Genomic DNA, 20,238 nt, shown 5'->3' on the forward strand with positions numbered 1-20,238 from the left:
CAACGCGCCGAGCGTTACGAAGCGAATACGAAGTCGGATAATCGGGATTCTTTTAAATTGTATCGGTTTTAGCCTTTTAGTTGCGGAGATCGGGATAGTGTTCACTGTTGTATCCTTCGTTTGGGAAACGCTTGTCATATCCTTTTATACATTGTACATGAGTATAAATTTTTTAAGTGTCGGAACTGCTTGACGAGAATTTGTTCGCAGCCAAAAACCGTCATCTGTTATTTGCATTATGTAAATATATACGTTTTGTTGTTACTCGTGTAATATTTGTATAATGATAGTTAATGATAGTACTTTTTCGACGGAAGAAAGTATTAAAAATGTTACTGAATAAAATGATTTTTGTTAATTCATTGAATATTTGCATAAATTTCGAATACGATGATATAAGAGAGAGAAAAAAGAAAGAGTTCGTAACGGTGTTACACGATTATTTTCTGGTATATTTTCAATTGGTAGTTGTGTTGTTTTTCCCTCCAAGATTCGAATTTCGATAGATCGTCCCTTTCGATTGCTATCGTCTGATGCGAGACGTGACGACGACATCTACCGGCGATTATGCGAAACCGCTTTTGGCGGTTCGCCGTACGGCCGTACGTATGTTCGTAGCGGGACATGTTCTGTACGCATAGAAAAAATTAAATGTCGTTCGAAAACACGATAATCGACGATTGTTAATGCGTGCTTGCTCGCGTACGAATTTCAAGCGACGAAGCGGCAAAAGTCATGCGATAGGCGATAGATAATGACAAGAACCGATGCGCAAGTCGTGTCGAAGCACTTATGTTCCTGTTCCCGTTCCCGGTTGCACGCAGAAAATGGTAACAGCGAACAAACTCTGATCACGGCCTGACCCGAGGTACCTACATACCTCCGAATGTTTTCTCAGGGAAAGACGATGCGCAGTATTTAAAAGAAAATGGAGTGGTCCTCGTGTTCGTTATTCTTTCGATAAAAATTAATGAGCCGTCTGTGTTCGTTTTATCGTTGACAGCTGATATGATATGATCATGGCGGAGTCCACAAAGAAGACAGAGGACGATGAAGTTAAGTGTAAAATTTTGATTATCGGAGCCGGAATGGCCGGATTGTCGGCCGCAAATCATTTATTGAAAAACCACGAGACAGATTTTTTGATCATAGAGGCGCGAGGCCGCATAGGTGGTCGTATTGTTGCACTGAAAATCGGTAAGTCTCCGCTTAACCTGTTTTGCCAATTTTCTTTACGAGGGTCTCGCTTTAACGTTCCGATCGAATGATTTGATTTGAAAGATTTATCATTTACTTCGAATACATTTTCCCTATTTTGAACAACGTTCGGTTTGCTCTTTCGTTAGCGCGTACAGGCATGTATGTATACAGAGCACGGGGTGCCTAATTTGTACACATGAACAACTTGCATCATGAGTTTGTTATAAAATTGAGAAAAATGTGTGACACGGTATGGAACCGTTCTCATTGGAATCGTGCAACGTTTTCTGATTTCTGTATAATTATTTGTAAGAGTAACTCAAAGTTCTCTTGGAAGAAAATTTACGCGTAGATATCTGTCTCTTGCATGAATACGTTTTGCTTCAGGTAACGAGAAAGTCGAGTTAGGAGCAAACTGGATCCACGGAGTATTAGGAAATCCGATGTTCGAATTGGCAATGGCCAATGGACTAATAGATATCGTAAGAGTACCGAGGCCTCACAAAGTCGTAGCGGCTATGGAAGATGGAAAGCAGCTGTCGTTTCCAGTCCTGCAAGAGATCTACGAAGCTTATATATGTTTTTTAAGACGTTGCGAAGAATATTTTCTAAGTCCTTACAGCCCACCGGACGGGATAAACAGCGTCGGCGCGCACGTGGCATTGGAAGCTGAGATTTACTTGTCGTCCTTGCCCGAGGAAGAACGGAGAGTCAGACAGTTGTTGTTCGATTGTTTACTTAAAAGAGAAACCTGTATTACTGGCTGTGATAGCATGGAAGATGTTGATCTCTTGGAAATGGGTTCTTACGCGGAGTTGCAAGGTGGGAACATTAGTCTTCCGGATGGATACAGCGCGATACTGGAACCGGTAGCGAAACACATACCAAAGAACACCATTCTCATTAGACACGTCGCGACTAAAATTCGGTAAACTGATTAAATCATTCATATTTCTGATTGGTATATGTTGGAGGCAGCATGTGACATAAGTACGCTCTTACACGAGTTCTGTTGATCGTAGGTGGCAGAGAAAGAAGCATGCGGAGGACAATTCCCCGAACGACAGCTGTTGCGATTCGAACGGTTCGATCGAAGTGCAATGCGAGAATGGGAAGAGGATATTAGCGGAACATGTGATTTGTACATTGCCATTAGGAGTTCTTAAGGAAAAAGCTAACGATATATTTGAACCGCCTCTACCTAATTATAAACTCGAAGCCATAGATAGACTACTGTTCGGTACAGTGGACAAAATATTTTTAGAATACGAACGACCTTTTCTAAATCCCGGTATATCGGAAGTGATGCTTCTCTGGGACGACAGACGATTAGCGGAAGAGGACAAGCAGGACATTGGTAAAACGTGGTTCCGAAAAATCTATTCTTTCACCAAGATTTCCGAGACGTTGTTGCTGGGATGGATCTCGGGGAAAGCGGCCGAGTACATGGAGAAATTAAGCGCCACAGAGGTGGCCGACGCGTGCACGACGATACTGAGAAAATTTCTGAACGATCCGTACGTGCCTGCGCCAAAGAACTGCATCCACACCTCGTGGCGTTCTCATCCTTATTGTCGCGGTTCGTACACCGCGATGGCCATTGGCGCGAGTCAATTAGACATCAATCGTTTAGCCGAGCCTATCAGACAGGAGAACGATCCGTCGAAGATTATTATAGCGTTTGCCGGTGAGCACACGCATTCTTCCTTTTATAGTACAGTGCACGGCGCCTACTTGACCGGCCGGACGGCTGCTCAAACGCTTTTGGAGTCGAGAAAGAACGAGAAGAACGACAAGAACTCGTTGAGCCTTAGCTGCGAGGACACGAACGATCTCAGCTCGTGGATACAAGGGATCTCGCTGAATTAGAAATAGGCAATTTCGAACGATTTTCGAGCAAGAGAACGAGAACAACTCGTAAACTCATAAACGACCGAACAGAAGCAGAAAGAAAATGTTGTTCTCAATGTCAACGTTTACACATGTATCGAGCACAATTTACTACCGACGATTACGAACAATATTCGACACACTGTCGCGAGGCGACAATTGTGATTTCTATAGGCATCTAGTATTAAACGCGAGACTCGCGAACTGTTTTTATTTTGTAAATATTATAGCGACTATTGTTTATATTATGTACATAACAACGCCTGTCTAAGACTTTTAAGACTATTTGTAAACACGCATCCGCGGTCGATTTTAGGAAATCGTCGTCGTATCTTTGTTCGGCAAGAGAGAAATCGTTTCGTGTCGCGGAACGTTGCTTCATTTTATGCGATCACCCAGTGTCTAGTTGCAGAAGTTATACACACAGAGCGGGTCACCGGAACGATCAGAGTACTCAAACATTTTCTGGTGACTATATATTGTTCTAAATTTTTATTTTTCTTGGTAATTTTGTTCAGATCTTTGAACTTGTCAATTTTTGTTTGTTTCTTTGTTTCTCTCTATCTCTATCTCTATCTCTCTATCTATCTATCTATCTATCTATCTATCTATCTCTATGAGCAACCAACTGTATAATTGTGTGTGTATATATCGTATGTACGTACATGTAGATCTTTTTGTTTCATGCAGGTGTCCACGGCACGACATGAAATTCATCGGTAATATTTATACGTTTCGCTTCTGGTGAGTCACCCTGTTTATTAAACGCGGTACGATGTACGTTTTGTCCTACGATTAGAGAGAAATTGATTCGAACTTAGTTCGCGTTCTTAGTCGCGTAACGAGAATATACGTATTTACTATTTTACTCATATTTACGTTCGTACGATGTCGATTAGGGTGATGATGTTACGACAAATTTGTCGGTCCACGCTACACACACACACACACAGCGAAAACAGAAACGAGAAGAAAGTGTTTACCACGTGAAATTCAACGACATTGTCGGCTGCTGCACACGCATGTGCGTGTCGAGTGCGCATTTATGCTATGCTAGGTGGCACAGAATTTAGAAAGATTCTCGGTTAGCAACAAATCCAGAGTCCACGAGACTTTTTTTTTATTCGCTTTTATTAGTTTGATCGTCTTTTTTATTCTGTGTTCTCTTTTGCCTTTATAAAGACACTTTTCCATGGAAGTATTAGAGTGAACTTGCAATTTTATCTAGTCACATTGCCTCGAGCAACTTAGTTTTAAACGATTGTCATATCTGTAGTCTATCTGAATTGTTAATTCGTTCGACATAGCAAATCCGCTGACCGACGAGTTGCCCGTGCTAAATCAACCGTGCTACTCGTTTTCACATATTCCTGTATTCCTATTTTTAATTAAGACGACAGAATAGAGAACCTCTCGAGACGCTCCATTTCTGTTCGAAATGTGATAGAAACGTTTGCAACAACTTGTACTACTATTTTACATATATATATATATATTGTACATTTGATACTTTCCGAAACTATAAAATAAGTTCTCTTTTTTTCTGCAGTAACGAGTTACCATGAAACACGTGTATGTCTTTATTTTTCTGTAACTGCCACTTAATATTAATTCATGATAGCGCAAATCCGGGGGAAAAACTAATGGAACGAAAAGAAATGTTATATTATGCACAGATAACGCTATAACTGAAATAAATAATTTTCAGTAATGATCCGAAGGGAATTATTTCACGCTTGAACCGACACCTATTGTACGCATCGTCCAGATCGTCCTCTATCAAGCCACATCTATTTTCAATTTGGATCGAACGATCTAGAATACGCATATACATATATAATATTTATACGTATTGTATTTTTCTCATTGTCAGACGTCTTCTTGCCGCGACAGAGGTACCATGTATTTTATTTTTCACGTGATACGCGATTCTATCTAGAAATAAGCAATATCTTTATTGTTATGTCAATTTGTACATTTATTGTACAAATAAATATGATACAGCATATTGTTAAGCAACTATGGCATTATACTTAAATACGTACAGGTACATATACATATACATATACATACATACATCGAATTCTATTTATAGAATTTGATTATTATTAGAATTTGCAACTGTATATCGGTCCGCGAAATTAACAACACTGATATTTGTTATATGTATTCGAGAAGAATCGCGGTGTTCAGAGGAAAGTTAACTTAATTTCTTAGCAGATCGATCGATAGCAACAAACAGTGACCGTACAAGTAGATAATACCCTATCATCTTTTCGGATACATGCTTTTCTGAAAAAAAGCAATGTTCAATTAAAATCCATAAATACGCAAATGCTACGCTTCTCGAACGTTTCGACATAATAATTAATATAACGTGATAAAATTCTCGGAGTCACGATAAACATAGTGCAGCACATAGTTGTCCGATGACTCGAATAAGTTAAAATAAAAATGACTGTTGAGTTACACCCGGCGCACGCACCGAATGCAACTGCGTAAACAAATACACGTAGTAATACACGTTTCACGACTCTCACGATCGACTAATCAGAAATTCTCTGAATTTCTCGTAAATTCGGCGAACATTTTTCGCATCTAAATACGTATAGTACGTCGGTAAGGTACTGTAGTATGATATTGAATACTATAACATCTTTGATCGCTGGCTCTACGGTTGCTACATATCGACATTCAACAACTTCTTTTCTGCGTTTCTCCGGAAATAATACTATGGAGAACTGAACACATTCGAAACGGCTCGTATTATTGCTTTCACGATTTATTTTTATACTTGTTCAACTATTTCGTCTTTCAACTAGCAATAAGTTGTATATATATATATAGATCATATAGTAATGGAAGACAACGTTTAATGTAGCAAGTGGTGTGCGTGCGTGTGTACCTGTGTGCGTGTGCGTGTGCAAGAATTTAGTACACATCGCAGTTGTCGTTGTTACTGATAACTGTTTCTAACTGGTTACATGCTCGTTCAAGCTTTCAAATGTAAAGTGCACATGTACGTCGCAACTTGAACGGAACAAAGTCAACGTTAACGTTGACCATATCGGATTCTCTATGTTATCGGCTAATTCATCGAAAAAATTTCTCTCGCTTCGCATAACAACAATATTAGATTCCCTAAAAATATAAGACGAGCAGACCGGTGGTTATATTCGGAAGTGGCTAGATAATAATATATGTATAGGAAGAAATTGTGGAACACTTGGGGCGGTAACTTGGGCGTTCGTGCTAATTGATCGGAACGTTTCTAAAACGGAGAAGGGTGTAGAATTGTTGGTGGCGAGCAGACAAGAATGTTGCTAACAATATTTAACAGATCCAACCGTGCGTATCGAAACGGTTTCCGTGTAAGTAGAAAAGGACCCGATTCGAGAGTTTTCGGAATGTGTATGGCACGCGGTCTTACACTCGACATTTTCATACGTGAAAATCAGGTGTAAGACACCGAATGTCTTCCCATTCGAGCTGACGCGCGACGCGACGGTTGGGAACGACCATTAAAACATGATCGGGGCTGTTGGATCATTTTGTACTTGAACCGAACGAGATTAAATATAAAATAATACCAGTCGCGTATCACGTGTCGCGCTAAGGAGTTGTTGTTTGCACGATGAAGGATCGATGCTCACGGCATAGCAAGGTACCGCGTGTTGTCGCTGCTGTTGTTGTTGTTGTTGCTGCTGCTGTCGTAACAGAACCATTTAAGCGCCTCGAGTTTCGTGTATCGTGTTCGATAGTATCGATTTGTGTAGTAATATGCAGCGTCGAAGAAGAAAGAGAGTTACCGATACTAATTTCATATGGACGTCGAGGTGTGACGATCTCCTCCGTTCTGAGACTGGGCGCTGTGGGGCAGGGAGGACAGCTCGTTTCTGCTCAGGTAGTTCACTATACCTGCCCCGAGAGAATCGCCCACCACGTTCACCGTTGTTCTACAACGGTCTCTAAAAACGAAGCGAATCCAAGGGGTGAGTAACCGAGAGCGGTACAGATAGATATTAGAGGGGCCCATAAGTAATCAATTTGTAAAACAAACTTTGTAGTAAATTCAACACAAATTCTTCGCAAATAATTGATTATGGGTACCCCTAATGGATCGAACCAACTTACAGCAACCAATCGACTGCGATCACCAGAAAAACATCATCGGCTGGCAGGCGAACAGTATCCAGCACCATCACCATGGTCACCAGGCCTGCCTGTGGGATTCCAGCTGCACCGATACTCGCTGCAGTCGCTGTGATACTAGAACCGGAAGTACGTGAGGTATTCTCGACATCGTCGTCGGATAAGATGGCATATCTCTCTCTCTCTCACCTGACAGCGACCAATTGTCCAAAGCTGAGGCTGACTTGGCGCACTTGAGCGATGAAGATCGCGGCCACAGCTTCGTAGAGAGCCGTGCCGTCCATGTTGATGGTAGCGCCTATCGGTAAGACGAACCTGGTGATCCGTGGATCGACGTGATTTCGCTCTTCCAGGCAGTTGATGGCGATCGGCAGAGTGGCGGAGCTCGACGACGTGCCGAAAGCAGTGACCAGAGCTTGCGCCAGGTTCGATATGTACACGTACGGGTTTCTCTTGGTGATCACGAAATACAGAAGAGGCAGAACTAGGAAACCGTGTATGAACAGGCCGATCAACACGGTCAAGAAGTACATCCCCAATTGCGCGACCACCTCGTCCAGCGACTGCATCTCGGTGATCTTTGCGGCCACCAGGAACAACACTCCCACAGGTGACAACCTGGAAAACGGGATCACGATAACGATTCTCCCGGTTTTCTGCGAGACCGAGAAGCTATAGTCTACGGCTATGTCTATGTCTATTAACATCGTTTCTCGTTTTCTCGTTGTCTTTTTACCGATCGAAACGGTTAGAAAACTTGAGAAACGTTCAGCTTCGGAGAGCCGTTTGAACGGGGTTACAGGGCAGAGGATTACAACGGAAAAGAGAAGGAAACGTTCGATCAACTATGCACGCGGCAAAAGATACTTTGTTTGCGACCGTTTGCAACGTTAAAGTAACTGTTTATTTGATTTGAACAAACTGGGAAGAAATTGTTTGGTAGCAGGTGAGAGCGGTGAGAAGACGGCAAGTAAGCAAAACGTTAAGCGACACGGACATGCATCGCGGGTCTGCAGCACGTTTTTTGTTAAATGTGAATTTACCAAATGACCCAGTGAGTAATCAACATCATCGCGCCCGACAGGGACTCAAAGAAATAGAGCAGCGGTTTTCCTGTCTCCTCCATCTTCCCCAAAGTAATACCTAAAACCGTGGCGAAGACAACCAGACCCATGATATTCGTTCCGGAGACGCTCTTCTGCACCGGCTCCCAGTCGTCCATGTTGGCTGCTCGAAACAAGAAGAAAAAGCAAACGAAAGAAGGCGTTAGCTCTCTCTCTCTCTTTCTCTCTCTCTCCCTCTTTCCGAACGAGGGTTTAGGGTCTAGAGTCTATAGTCTAGGATCGAGAGTGACGCTCGACCGTTCGACCAGCCCTGGTATGTGTACTATACATAATAGTTATACATATATCGTCTTCACCCGAGGTGCTGTTCTCCGGTTTTTGCATTTCAGTTCGATGTTGAGAAATGCAGGCCTCCACCAGATTCGGCGGAAACATGTTTCTGACCAAGTCCATCAGGGTGTCGACGGTGGAAACGTTTTGTGGCGGTGCTTTCGTTTTGATATGAGGATTATTACCGACACCTGGCTGAATGGTGATCACTAGGATGATACCTGAAAGAAAAGATCATCGGACACAGGTTAATCGAACCGATTCAACGTGAACGTCTCTCGATCGTTCGTTCGTTGGACCGACCTAAGACAACGGCGCTGATCGTGGTCACCATGTAATAGGTGATCGCTCGATAACCGATCCTGCCGCTGAGCGACAGGTCCAACGAGCCGATGGCAGACACCAAGCTGGATATGATCAACGGTAGTATCAAGCTCTTGAGCATTCTCAGGAACAGATCGCCGAAATAATTGATGTACATGATCTCGCGCGGTGTCCATCCTTGCGTCCTCGTGCTTCTCAGGATGATGCCGAGAATAACTCCGCCGACCACTCCGCCGACCGTCAGAATGGTCAGAGCGTTGTGCTGCAGGCACGATCGGATCTTTTCCTGTCTGGTCTTTGGTCTCTTGTTCGGCTCCTGAGGATAGTACGAGGTGCGCTCCGCAATCTTGCATTGCGTGCCGGATCCCGACAGCGGCGATCTACGATCGAAAAACAGATTAGCATTTTCATTCTACGAAACGGTTCGCGTTCTCGCAACAACGGTTCGGAATTCCGATTTCTGATTTCTGATTTCAGATTTCAGATTCCTGATTTTCCCATTTCCGATTTCAGATCTCCGATTTCTGTTTTCTGATTTTCCGATTTCAGATCTCCGAATTCTGATTTCAGATCTCCGATTTCTGTTTTCTGATTTCTGATTTTCCGATTTCAGATCTCCGAATTCTGATTTCAGATCTCCGATTTCTGATTTCAGATCTCCGAATTCTGATTTCAGATCTCCGATTTCTGTTTTCTGATTTCTGATTTTCCGATTTCAGATCTCCGAATTCTGATTTCAGATCTCCGATTTCTGATTTCTGATTTCTGACTTCTGATCAGCACGCGATCCGTAAATCGCATCAAGTGGAACCGTGCTGTTGTCGTTGGTGATCGAACGTAACCGACAGAGATCGATTCAGAATCGTCTCGAGAAACAGAAATCGAAAGGAATTTCAAATAAGGTCACCGAGCGGCATTAATTGCGAATCGACTTTGCATACGAGCGTGCACACGCGTGTGCATAACGTCGCAGATGAGTCGCGTTGTTGTTCGTTACGCAACATCGTTGAGACTATTTTCCGGAAAGAAAATCCTTCGTCCGAAGGATAACTGTTTACATCGACAAAGGGGTTAATTGCGTCGGTTAATCCGTTAACGGTGTCAACCAATCTTGCCAATTCTGCCAAGTCTGCGAAACGGTCGAACTAATAACTAGACACGGCGATCGTTAATGTAAATATTTACTTCTGTTAATATAGCATATCGTGCATAGAAGCTTAAAGATTCATATTTATTGCTCTGACATAATTTTCTTTAGAACAAATATAAACGTACGATTTCGCCGTATTACTGTTCGGAGTTTTCACGTATCGATTTCGATACTTATATCGTTATTAAATGAATTATTATAGGTATAATTAGGCTCGATATTCCGAAAGAAGAATATATGAATGTTATATATATTTTCTGACATGACTTTTTTCCACCTAAAATGGCCATTCGCGACACAGTGGTGCGACTCGGCGATTTCTTCGGCGATTTCATCGAATCGGAATATTTTTCTACTGGCGCGTCGAGAAACGTTATTTACGCGCATCGAATCCGCCATTTCCGAAAGAACGCGCGTCGAAGGCTCGCGCAGGGAAGACAATGATTGACAACGACTTCGGCCAGCCCCGTAATTACGTTCCCGCGCACGTTTCTCTTCGTCTTAGCCGCCTGGTCCCGCTCCCGCGCCGCCGCTCGCGCAACCTTCTAATCTAATCGAGTTAAATAATCGGTCGAGACGTTTGACACTGCCGCTTCGTGTCTCTGATTCGATTCGATTCGATTCGACACGATTCGATTCGGTTCAATCGGTCTACCAACATTCCCTCGAACGGAATCAAACGAATCATTCGAAAATTACCCAAACCATCAATAAACGGACACGTTTCTATGTTTCCGGCTGGCCTCAGTGTCAAAGCTTCCGTATAGTGTCGTTTTTAAAAAACTGTAACCTTCGCGTTCCCAAAAAGGTAGAAAAATGCTGTATATTCTTGTTTCAGTGTGTTTGGGTCTTCAGCTCTGAGTAGTTCGATTTTATTATTATTATTATTATTATTATTATTATATCGTTTATTTTAAAGTGGTCGCATTAACAGCTAGGTCATTAGCGACCACATCGATTACAATTGAATATAAAAGAGAAGGTTACGGTTAATATTTACATTGTGGTGGGGTACAGCAAAAAACAAAATAACAGCTTCTATATATCAATAGGTTTACAAAAACAGAAGGACGTTTTCAATATTGTTCTCGTTTAAATTTTGTCACGAGGTAATCTTCGATGGAAAATCTGGATCGTTGAGAAGAGAATTTAGGACATTCGAGTAGGATATGTTGGAATGTTGTTGGACACGGCGCCAGTTGTACATTCCGGTGGGTTTGTTTTTAGTTATCAGGAATTCGTTGGTATATCTTGAGTGATTTTGTTTGTACCGAATGTAATAAATAAATGAATAAAAACGATAATCTTGTCCGACGAGCAGAAGGCGAACGGTCGGTCGAAGTCGAAAACGCTTGAAACTTCGTCGGCCTCGTCGGCCTTGCCATACCGTGTTGGGCCGCGGCTACGCGTCGCGCCAACGCGTACTACAATATATGAATACTATAACTCGGCCACCGTATCGGTCCCCCAAAAGTTATTTTCGATGGAGACCTCGAACCGGCACCTTTCGAAATTTCTCGTTCTCCACGAAATTCGGATCCATCGAAAACACGGCGGCCGATACTCTCGATCGTTCGAAGTACTTATCGAACGGCAAACGCGATTACGTAACGATCGAAGCCGGTTGCTCGTGCAATTGTTACTCGAAGAGCGGAAGGAGGAAAGAAGAAAGTGGATGTTACGTACAATTCGGTGGCGACTTCCATGACGGGACCGGATCCTCTGCTGGCGTGTCACGACGAAAGACTATGCTCGCCCAATCGCATATATAGTTCAGAGTACAAAGTGTAGAGCGTCGCTCCCGGTCAGCTGGTCGGCCGAAAAATCTCGAATTTCTCGGATCCCGGCTCGATACCGATCCTTCGTACGATGGGACCCGTGTTGCTCTTCCTCTTCCTCTTCTTCCTGTTCTTCGACAAGAAGAATAAATTAAAGCGAGAAAGTAAGGGAACTTCCGTTCCCGATTTCGGCGTTCTCTGTCTTTCAAAGTCCCGAACCGCTCTCTGACCGATCAGAGAGACGCTCGCCCGTTTGCTCCCTGTTTCTTCCGCTCTGCGGCGCGGCGCGGCGCTTCCGGTTTCGGAACCTACGTCCGGTTCTGCACAGTTTCCGCTCTTCCGGTGTCTCGCTCTTCCGGAGAGCGGGCCACCGACGCTGACCGCGGTGTCGACGCGACTACCGACCACCAAGATCGCCGGCAGCCTGCGACCCGCACCGATCAGAGACCAAGAGAGTTCTCTCACGTCGAACACCGTAGAAACAGCCGTAGACTTCGGCGCCGGCAGGGCACGACGACTTCAAACGATCCCGACGATTACCACGAGTGAAAGACCGCTCGCGAAACCAACGGTGTCAGCCGATCGACCGGATGAATCGCGGGAAAGACTCGAATGTTACGGGCAGCTTAGCGTTCGCGACGAAGTGGCTCTAGTTTCTGAAAAGAGAGGGAGGGAAAAATGATCGAGACAGAGGGTGGTGCACGGGTGGTGCATCGGTGGATCGAAAGCATGCTCGGCGAGGAGAGGATGTGTGCTGATGGAGCTCTCAATCTGTGCCACCTTGGGTGGTACGATTAGCTATGGCGATCCCCCAGCGACGATCTCTTCCTGCCGTGACGGGGCTATCATCGCCAGATACGTTACAAATATGCGATGGTCGACCCACGATCCACGATCGACACGATCCACGACCCCATCGGGAGCACCGGTTTACGGGTCTATTGTTCGACGGTCGTCCACGCTATCTGCTCGCGCATGCGAGAGGTTCGCCCGTGCCCTTCCTCCGATACAAGCCTAATCCCTTCCCCTTCCTTTCATACTGTACTTTCCGACTTGGACTAAATTCCTCTTCCTCCGACACGTCCAAGCGACGCCCCACAGATCGTTTGTCTGTCGACGATGATTCAGAACTGCCGGCCGACAAGACTTTTCCCCGATTCGATTACGATTCCTTCGAATCGCGAGAGCTGCACCGTCGAGAATCGAGAACTTCGTTGGAACCATCGGCAACCTCTGGGACGAGATCCACACACGGCTGAAGGGTCGAGGGCAAATCGGCAAATCGTAACCGTTAACGCGGTTTACCACGGTGAGAGAATAAATGAATTAATCGGGTGCGCGTGCACTCGTTCGAAAGTGGTGCAACTAGAGGGAGAAATGACTTTGATAATTAGTCGGGTGCGTGTGTACTTGAGTGAACCCCAGTCGAGCGTGATACGCTTCCGCGACTGCGATTAGCGGCATAGTGGCCTGTTGGCCACCGATAACCCCGACACCGATGCATCTTCTTTTGCACGGATTCTACCAATTATAGGTACATACGTGTCCCGTCCACGGTGTCGCGACGCCTCGCGCCGTCGCACGACATTTCTCTTCATTCTACGTATACATAGGATGCTATAGTTACATGTGTAGCACGCTGGAATACTATAAAACATTACAGAGCTCAAGTAAAGTGTAAATGGAAAAGCAGCGATGGAAGGTGGAGGTGATGTAAGGATTTGTAACCCCTAGGGGAATCAAATAAAGTTTATATATATATATACATTATATATACATTATACAGCTTAACTTTCGGCAAAAGGACACAGCTAGCTCTAATCGTCCATTTTGCAGAGACCGAAAATGGAGCGTAAACGACGGGGTTGCCTGTGCAGAGGCTTTCTTCCTCTCGACACGATACGCGGCGACGCGACGCGACGCGACTCGACTCGCGAGGCTCGTAAAAGCGACCCATTTTGCTCGCGTCTTGCTGCCCCGGTTGCTTTCAGCCGTTCAACCCGTTTAACCTCTCCACCTTCGATCGATTTTCTCATTTTACGAATCGATAGAAATCAATTTAGTTTCGGCGATTCCCACCACGAGAAAATGAAATTACATCGAGCGACGAATTTCGAATCGAGCTCGGCTTTAACGTTGACCCGGATTTACAAGAGTTCCACGTTGTTAGCTTGTCGAGTTATGTCGCTAAATGACCGTTTTCTCGATCAAACTTAATTTCGTTCCCAGAACCTCGCGTCTCAATGGCATTGTCTTCGTTTAGACACAATCGTCTGTCGGATCGGTTCCACGTGGTCGGCAACGAAAACATTGCTAGACGAGGAGAGTGTCGAGCTTTTCGAAATCAAATTGATGATATTTTTGGTCGTCCGGTGGGACGGGTATTTCGAACGGAACCACCAGCTGGTGTCCGTTCGGACCCGAGGAGATCGCAATCGTCGAGGCTGTCCCATTCTTTAATTTAATTCAGCGCATGACCCGAACGAAATCAATTACAAACTTGACCCATCTCTATCCTTCCTGCCACCGGCGTACCTCACCGCACCGCACCGCACCGCGACAAACCATATCGAACCGTACCGAACCGAACCGAGCCGAACCGACGAGAAACACTTCAAAGTATTACAACTTCCTTCCTCCTCCCTTTTTGTGCCCATTGACCACCAAAGAAACAAAACGAGCGGACGCGAGCCTGTCCCTCGCCTCGATCCCTCCTCCGTTCCGTCGTTATTATAATAATTAACGTCAAGTTCGGCCGTACGAAAACCGTACGGAAATCGTGCAACAATATTTCCGTGCCCAAGGTTGTTCCGTTGCGAAACAATTTATTTTGAAAATGTTGCTTGTCGCGCCGCCGCACAGTGGTGCCAGGGCGGCAAAAAATCCATTTTATAAACTTTCGATTTTTATAAAAAAAAAATTATTTTTGTATAGCCTAATAGTGCGCGCATGATGTACCAAAGTCAGATTTTTGAAAACAAATTTTTTACGGAGATATACGCATGGTAAATAACCATTTCCTCGCTCCTGGGAATTCATCAGTTTTCAGTGCGATAGTTCTGTAATTACTCCGCCTATAATTGAATACTTGGGGGTATACAAATCATATGGGTTATTGCAAATGGCTTCAACTATTAACTGGCAAACAAAATTTTTCAAAACAAAGTTGTTTAACATTAAGTAATATGGACTAACCTGAGCCCCTTTGCGTTACGCTCATTTTTTATTTATGGAGGAATACAAAAAATCCTTTGAATAGCTTCGATCTGGAAGTAATCGTTTTGGCAAGTTATAATATTGATCTAGCTTCGTGCAAAATTTCATGAGATACTTCGAGATGCTTTCGCCGCAATTTAAGTTTAAATACCAACTTTCGGAATTTCCAAGAATGAATCGCGCGGAAGTCACGATTATTTGATGTTTCAGGTGAAATTTTTAAGGGATACATAAAAGATAATAAAAAAAAATGTGACATTCGTACATATAAAAAAATATTTAATAACAATTTTTTATGTTAAATAAACAAAGTTTTGGTTCACTGGACCACTGTCGCAAAAATGCAACAGGTATTTTTTGGTAGTGCTCCATTGAACGCTATAAAAATAATTTATGTAAGATAAAAAAAATTGTTATTAAATATTTTTTTATACATCAAAAATTAATAAATCATATGCACTTCACATTTTTCTTTACTATTTAGAAATATTCCTAAAAAATTTCTCCTGGAACATCAAATAATCGTAACTTCCGCACGATTCACTCTTGGAAATTCTGAAAGTTGATATTTAAACTTAAACTGCGGCGAAAAGGTCTCGAAGGGTCTCATGATTTTTTGCACAAGGTTAGATCAATATTACACCTTGCCAAAACGATTAGTTCCAGACCAAAATCTATTAAAGTATTTGTTGTATGCTTCCATAAATAAAAAATGGGCAGAAAACAGAGATTTTCGATTAGCCCATACTACCTAATGTTAATAACTTTTTACAAAAATTTGTTTTGCCAAATAAGCGTTGTACCTGTGGCAATCTCTCCACAAATTTTCAAACAAATTCGTTGGATAGTTTCGTTTTTACAGATTTTTTGCCGCTTTGTGGCATTTATTGGCACCACTGTGCGCCGTCGCGTTGTTACGACTAGCTCACTGCCGGAATAAGTAGAATCGGTCGGCGTTGACCAGACATCGAGAGATCTACACACTCAAAAAATCTTACGGTTTCACCCTGGAAAATCGATTTTATTCCGGAGATCAAAAGCGGTAGAACGATTTCCCATCAAATGAAATAATCTAATTCGAGCTGTTCCCTTTTAGAATCGATATCGAGCGATTCGAGGCGTGATTATTTTCGCGAGCGAACGATCCACCGTTCCATGCGTCGTCGATCCTCGTTCATTTAAATGATTGCGCGGCCACGTCAAATGTTTACGTTCGTGTATCACCGAACCGGCTCGGCGGCATAGTTTCTCGAAGATCGACGTGAAGAAAGAGAGAAAAAGAGGGAGGGAGTGTGTGTGTGTGCGCTTATGAGAGAGAAAGAGAAAGAGAGAAATAGAGTGTGAGCGAGGCCGTGGGTTAAACAATTATTCATTCACGCGAACGCTTCTGGTCTGTACGCAATTAGATAACGCCGCGAATTCGTTACGCGATCGTAATGCGACTCCATAAACGTGAAACGCGCGACTCGGTAAAACGGAGTTTGTCGGGTAGGTTGATCGCAACTCGTGGCACGTGATCCTAGGAAAATCGTTTGTTTCAGTCGCTTCAGAATAAAAAAAAAAGAAAAGAAAACTTTGTAAATGTAGATTCATGCCGCGCTGTGTTCCTGGGAATATCATTTTTCCACGCGTCAAATTAGTTGTTCGAAATATTGTAACGAAACGTTGAATAAGTATAGTTTGAGATATGCATCGAACCAAGGTGAAACAACAATGCGTTGGCAAAGGCTGCACGACATAAAGAATACCGGTGCAGCGAGAGATACAGCCAAGAAAGATTGTCGCGTAAACATACGCAGGAAGCGTAAGAATCGCGATTTCTTTTTCATTTTAGGTGGAAAAAGGTCATGTCAGAAAATAGAATTCGTTAATAAAGTCGTTTACAATAATTTTTAGAGATTTTTAAAGTACCAGTTTTCCGGTTAGTTGACTTTAATAGAGCAGAACTACAAATTGTACAAATTATTATTTCATAGTGTAGAAATAAGTAAATCGTGCCTGTTGCCTATTGACATGATGTCTGAAGAGGCTCAAGAAGCTCGCAACAAAGACATAAAAAGGTTCAGAATTGGCCACACACGTAAGAATTCGCGTGTATCTACAAACTACGACTTAATAGCAATGCTGTTAATTACTTCTGATCCCATCATAAATTACTATAGGGTGATATCGCAAAAAAATATAAATTCCCTACCGAAAGATGTATTAGACCTACTTTTAACAAGAACTTCCGTCTAATCCCATAAGCAACTTAGTTGATAGCGACAGCGATATTAGCGAAGAATTATTTTTATATTGTTATATTTAGATATTATTGTACTTATTTAATATGATATTTTTTATTTATTTTTATATTTGTTTCTGCAATTTATATAATATTTTCCAATAGAAATATTATTTTTAAAGGTTCTACATATGTTGAATCTCATTTCATGACCTAACAGAAAATTCCAATCGGTTTGAAGAAGCATGAAACGATCTATGATTTTTTTCCACCTAGAATGGCAACGGGGAGGGTTTTGAATATTCATCGCAGCGTTTGAATGGGACTCGCTCGACGCGTTTGTTTGTCCGTTGGCGAAACGATCGAGTCCGATCGGGCCGATAAATGATACGTGGCGGCCACAAAAGACGATTCGAACAGTTCGAACAGTTTCCGCCCACGTTTCGATCCCATCGTCCGCTTGTGTATCATCGGCCGATTGCGTCACGCGGCCGGTTCTATAATAGTTCATTAAATTGCCGGTAATTCGTGGTTGCGGGGGTATTTTATGCAGTATAAATGAATGAGCATTATCGTGCTACACTTTCAAAGGCCAATTTACGTGTCCGTTGTGTGCTCATCGTGAAAACAAATCGGGAAGGCTCGCCGATCTCGATCACCCGTTTCGCAGAAATCAAATTTCCCGCTTGTTTCTCGTACGCGTTTTGTCGCCGGGTCTTTCGCGACGCGTGGCCTCTGCAAAGATGAACAAAAACGAAAAACTATCTTGTCGTATCTTATCGCAACGATTACGTGACCGGTCTCTCTTATAAATAAATATGTACTCTATGTATTACCTGGAAACCTCTATGTATTACGAGGAAAGATCGATTTCCTCGTCGTTTACTCCTATCGAGCTATATTTCTGTCGAAATTTCAGATCGAAACATTCAATTTTCAACGAATGTTATACGATAATGCGTCGCGGCTATTTCTCCCGCGTAAAAACTGGTCGATCGTCCTTGTGCGCATGCGCGCCAAATCCCCGCGCAAACGATTTTCGTTTTATCCGTGCTGCGGTACGATTTCTCGGTCGAACACTTTTCTTTTAGAACAGTATATCGAATGGTCTCCATCGAGTGATCTCATCGGATTCTATTATTATTAGTTTAAATTCGATTCAGCGTAAAACGGATGCTGCGCCAGTTGTTCGAAGGAAACTACTCGAATCAACCAATTACGTTTCATTTTGCTTTGGAAGCCGACGAATCATCTTCAATTTTTCACCTTGTTAACGATCTTCACGGTTCGAGCAACGGAAACTCGACTTGCAACAATAATAGCTAATTTGTAAAAGTGGGGTTAGGTTTTGCTCGCGACTGGTCACTCTCTAACGATTTAACGATATTAACGTTTCTCTTTCTTATTTTGTACATTCTGTGCTCGAACAAAATCTAATATGGCCGAGTAAAACCGAAACCTAGATTTTTGCATCGTGCGATCGAACGGCGCCAACCAACCGTATGTTTAAACGAGCGCAACGATATTTAAGTATGTTTCGTCGAATGGCGATCGATCGTTCGAAGTTCTATCAAAATTAGGAGACGTTAAATCGGATAACCTTCTTCGACATAACTTTGCAAAATCTTCGAATTATTAGTCGAAATAAATGTCAAGATCAAATTACGAAATGTGTAAATTCGTTGTTTGACCGATAAAAGAACTTCAAATCGGTTTTCTTCAGGAGCCAAAAAGATTTCGTTTCTTCTATGTAGATATGTAGACGGCAGCGTTATTATTTTAACGCTAGATTTACGGGGACCCGTTAAAATAACGAATTTCAATATTTTTAAATTGCGAATATTGAGATAGTAGAAATGCATCCATCAGCAATTATTTCACAAATTGATTTCTTTGGGTATATATTATTTAAAAAATGGCTACAAACTTTGATAGATACGTTCATTAACGTATAACGTTAACGTTTAACGTTAATTTTATAAAGTAATGTAAAATAGTCATTTTTAGTGCTCCGTAAACCTAGTGTTGATCGATTTCAACGCGTGTAATTTTACGCAGATTGCACTTTCAGAGTAGCAGCACCGCCTGTGGGCCCGAGATGCGATACACATACATACATAAGTACATATGCGTCTAGTTCGGTATCGATATACAGTCGATGTCGGTCGCTAATGGGTCAGCACCTACGAACGGATTGGCCCGATGGGACCCTATTAAGGATCGTCTCTAATAGAAGAAACGCGACTTTCACGACGCGCGACAACATGCTTTTCATTGGATAATCTACGGGACTCGACGTGCTTCGAAGTATCCGAATCGAAAATTTCAATGTTGATCGAAACGATGTAATATTCTTTACCTTGGACAATGGTTGTTCGCGCGTTCGTTCCCCTGTTCGAAAAGAAAAAGGACAGTCCGTGTGCACAGTTGAGCACGCACCGATTCCGGTCCAGACGAAAGGAACGAGTACGAGACACGAATATTATGGTCGTAGGTGTTTGCCGGATAAACGGGTACAGGCGCGTTTTCAGCGTCAGTGAGGAGAAAAATGACGTACGCGTACGTCGGAATCACTGGTCGTAGCACGCTTTCATGTACGAGTATACTGTGCGATGACACTGCTGGGACTGTGTCCCTACGAGGAATGTACGATCCGAACGCAGCATTCGAAAAGCGCGCGGGTGGTGGGGCAGCGAAGTGGAGGGGAGAGCCGAGCGAACGCCGCGAGCCCTCGAACGCGATTGGCTCCCGCGAATTTAACCTGCCGGGCCGACCAATCGTCGACCGTTGCTTAAGCCGAATCTTCGGCTCTTCTTGACGCATGTCATCTGCGCAGCGGCGGTAAGTCGCAGGTGATTCTCTCGAACGTTTCATTATCCGTCTAATTAAACGCGTCTACCGTGAACCATG

The 20,238-nt window shown here is 43.1% G+C and overlaps 2 protein-coding genes across 6 annotated transcripts; one reads left to right on the plus strand and one right to left on the minus strand.

Annotated features, from left to right (window-relative positions):
- The first annotated feature begins 631 nt into the window (after nucleotides 1-631).
- LOC143356805 (peroxisomal N(1)-acetyl-spermine/spermidine oxidase) lies at nucleotides 632-4,804 on the plus strand. Of its 4 annotated transcripts, XR_013082733.1 has the most exons (5): nucleotides 632-1,197; nucleotides 1,588-2,128; nucleotides 2,223-3,558; nucleotides 3,781-3,834; nucleotides 3,990-4,804. XR_013082733.1 is itself a non-coding variant. In XM_076792784.1 (3 exons), exons 1-3 carry the CDS (start codon nucleotides 1,014-1,016, stop codon nucleotides 3,067-3,069), a joined length of 1,572 nt encoding a protein of 523 aa, XP_076648899.1. In that variant the 5' UTR covers nucleotides 632-1,013; the 3' UTR covers nucleotides 3,070-4,804. The 4 variants fall into 4 exon arrangements, 1 of the variants encoding a protein (XP_076648899.1); XR_013082732.1 differs by having other exon boundaries at nucleotides 2,223-3,834; XR_013082731.1 differs by having other exon boundaries at nucleotides 3,781-4,804.
- Nucleotides 3,674-20,149, minus strand: LOC143356806 (excitatory amino acid transporter 1). Of its 2 annotated transcripts, XM_076792786.1 has the most exons (9): nucleotides 19,688-20,149; nucleotides 11,797-12,015; nucleotides 8,940-9,340; nucleotides 8,663-8,857; nucleotides 8,286-8,469; nucleotides 7,432-7,860; nucleotides 7,225-7,359; nucleotides 6,900-7,058; nucleotides 3,674-6,797 (listed from the first exon to the last, which is right to left on the minus strand). In XM_076792786.1, the coding sequence occupies exons 2-8, from the start codon at nucleotides 11,814-11,816 to the stop codon at nucleotides 6,911-6,913; spliced, it is 1,512 nt and encodes a 503-aa protein (XP_076648901.1). In that variant the 5' UTR covers nucleotides 11,817-12,015; nucleotides 19,688-20,149; the 3' UTR covers nucleotides 3,674-6,797; nucleotides 6,900-6,910. The 2 variants fall into 2 exon arrangements, with proteins under 2 accessions (XP_076648901.1, XP_076648900.1); XM_076792785.1 differs by having other exon boundaries at nucleotides 3,674-7,058.
- Between the last annotated feature and the right edge of the window lie 89 nt (nucleotides 20,150-20,238).

This window comes from Halictus rubicundus, chromosome 8 (genome assembly GCF_050948215.1).
Source record: "Halictus rubicundus isolate RS-2024b chromosome 8, iyHalRubi1_principal, whole genome shotgun sequence".
NCBI classification, from domain to species: domain Eukaryota; kingdom Metazoa; phylum Arthropoda; class Insecta; order Hymenoptera; family Halictidae; genus Halictus; species Halictus rubicundus.

Coding starts and splice junctions, on each gene's coding strand:
- LOC143356805 (XM_076792784.1), top strand. CDS start 1,014: ATGATCATGGCGGAGTCCACAAAGAAGACAGAGGACGATGAAGTTAAG. Junction 1,198..1,587: donor TATTGTTGCACTGAAAATCG/GTAAGTCTCCGC, acceptor GTTTTGCTTCAG/GTAACGAGAAAGTCGAGTTA. Junction 2,129..2,222: donor CACGTCGCGACTAAAATTCG/GTAAACTGATTA, acceptor TGTTGATCGTAG/GTGGCAGAGAAAGAAGCATG.
- LOC143356806 (XM_076792786.1), bottom strand. CDS start 11,816: ATGGAAGTCGCCACCGAATT. Junction 8,858..8,939: donor GATCAGCGCCGTTGTCTTAG/GTCGGTCCAACG, acceptor CTTTTCTTTCAG/GTATCATCCTAGTGATCACC. Junction 7,059..7,224: donor ATCGCAGTCGATTGGTTGCT/GTAAGTTGGTTC, acceptor CTTCGTTTTTAG/AGACCGTTGTAGAACAACGG.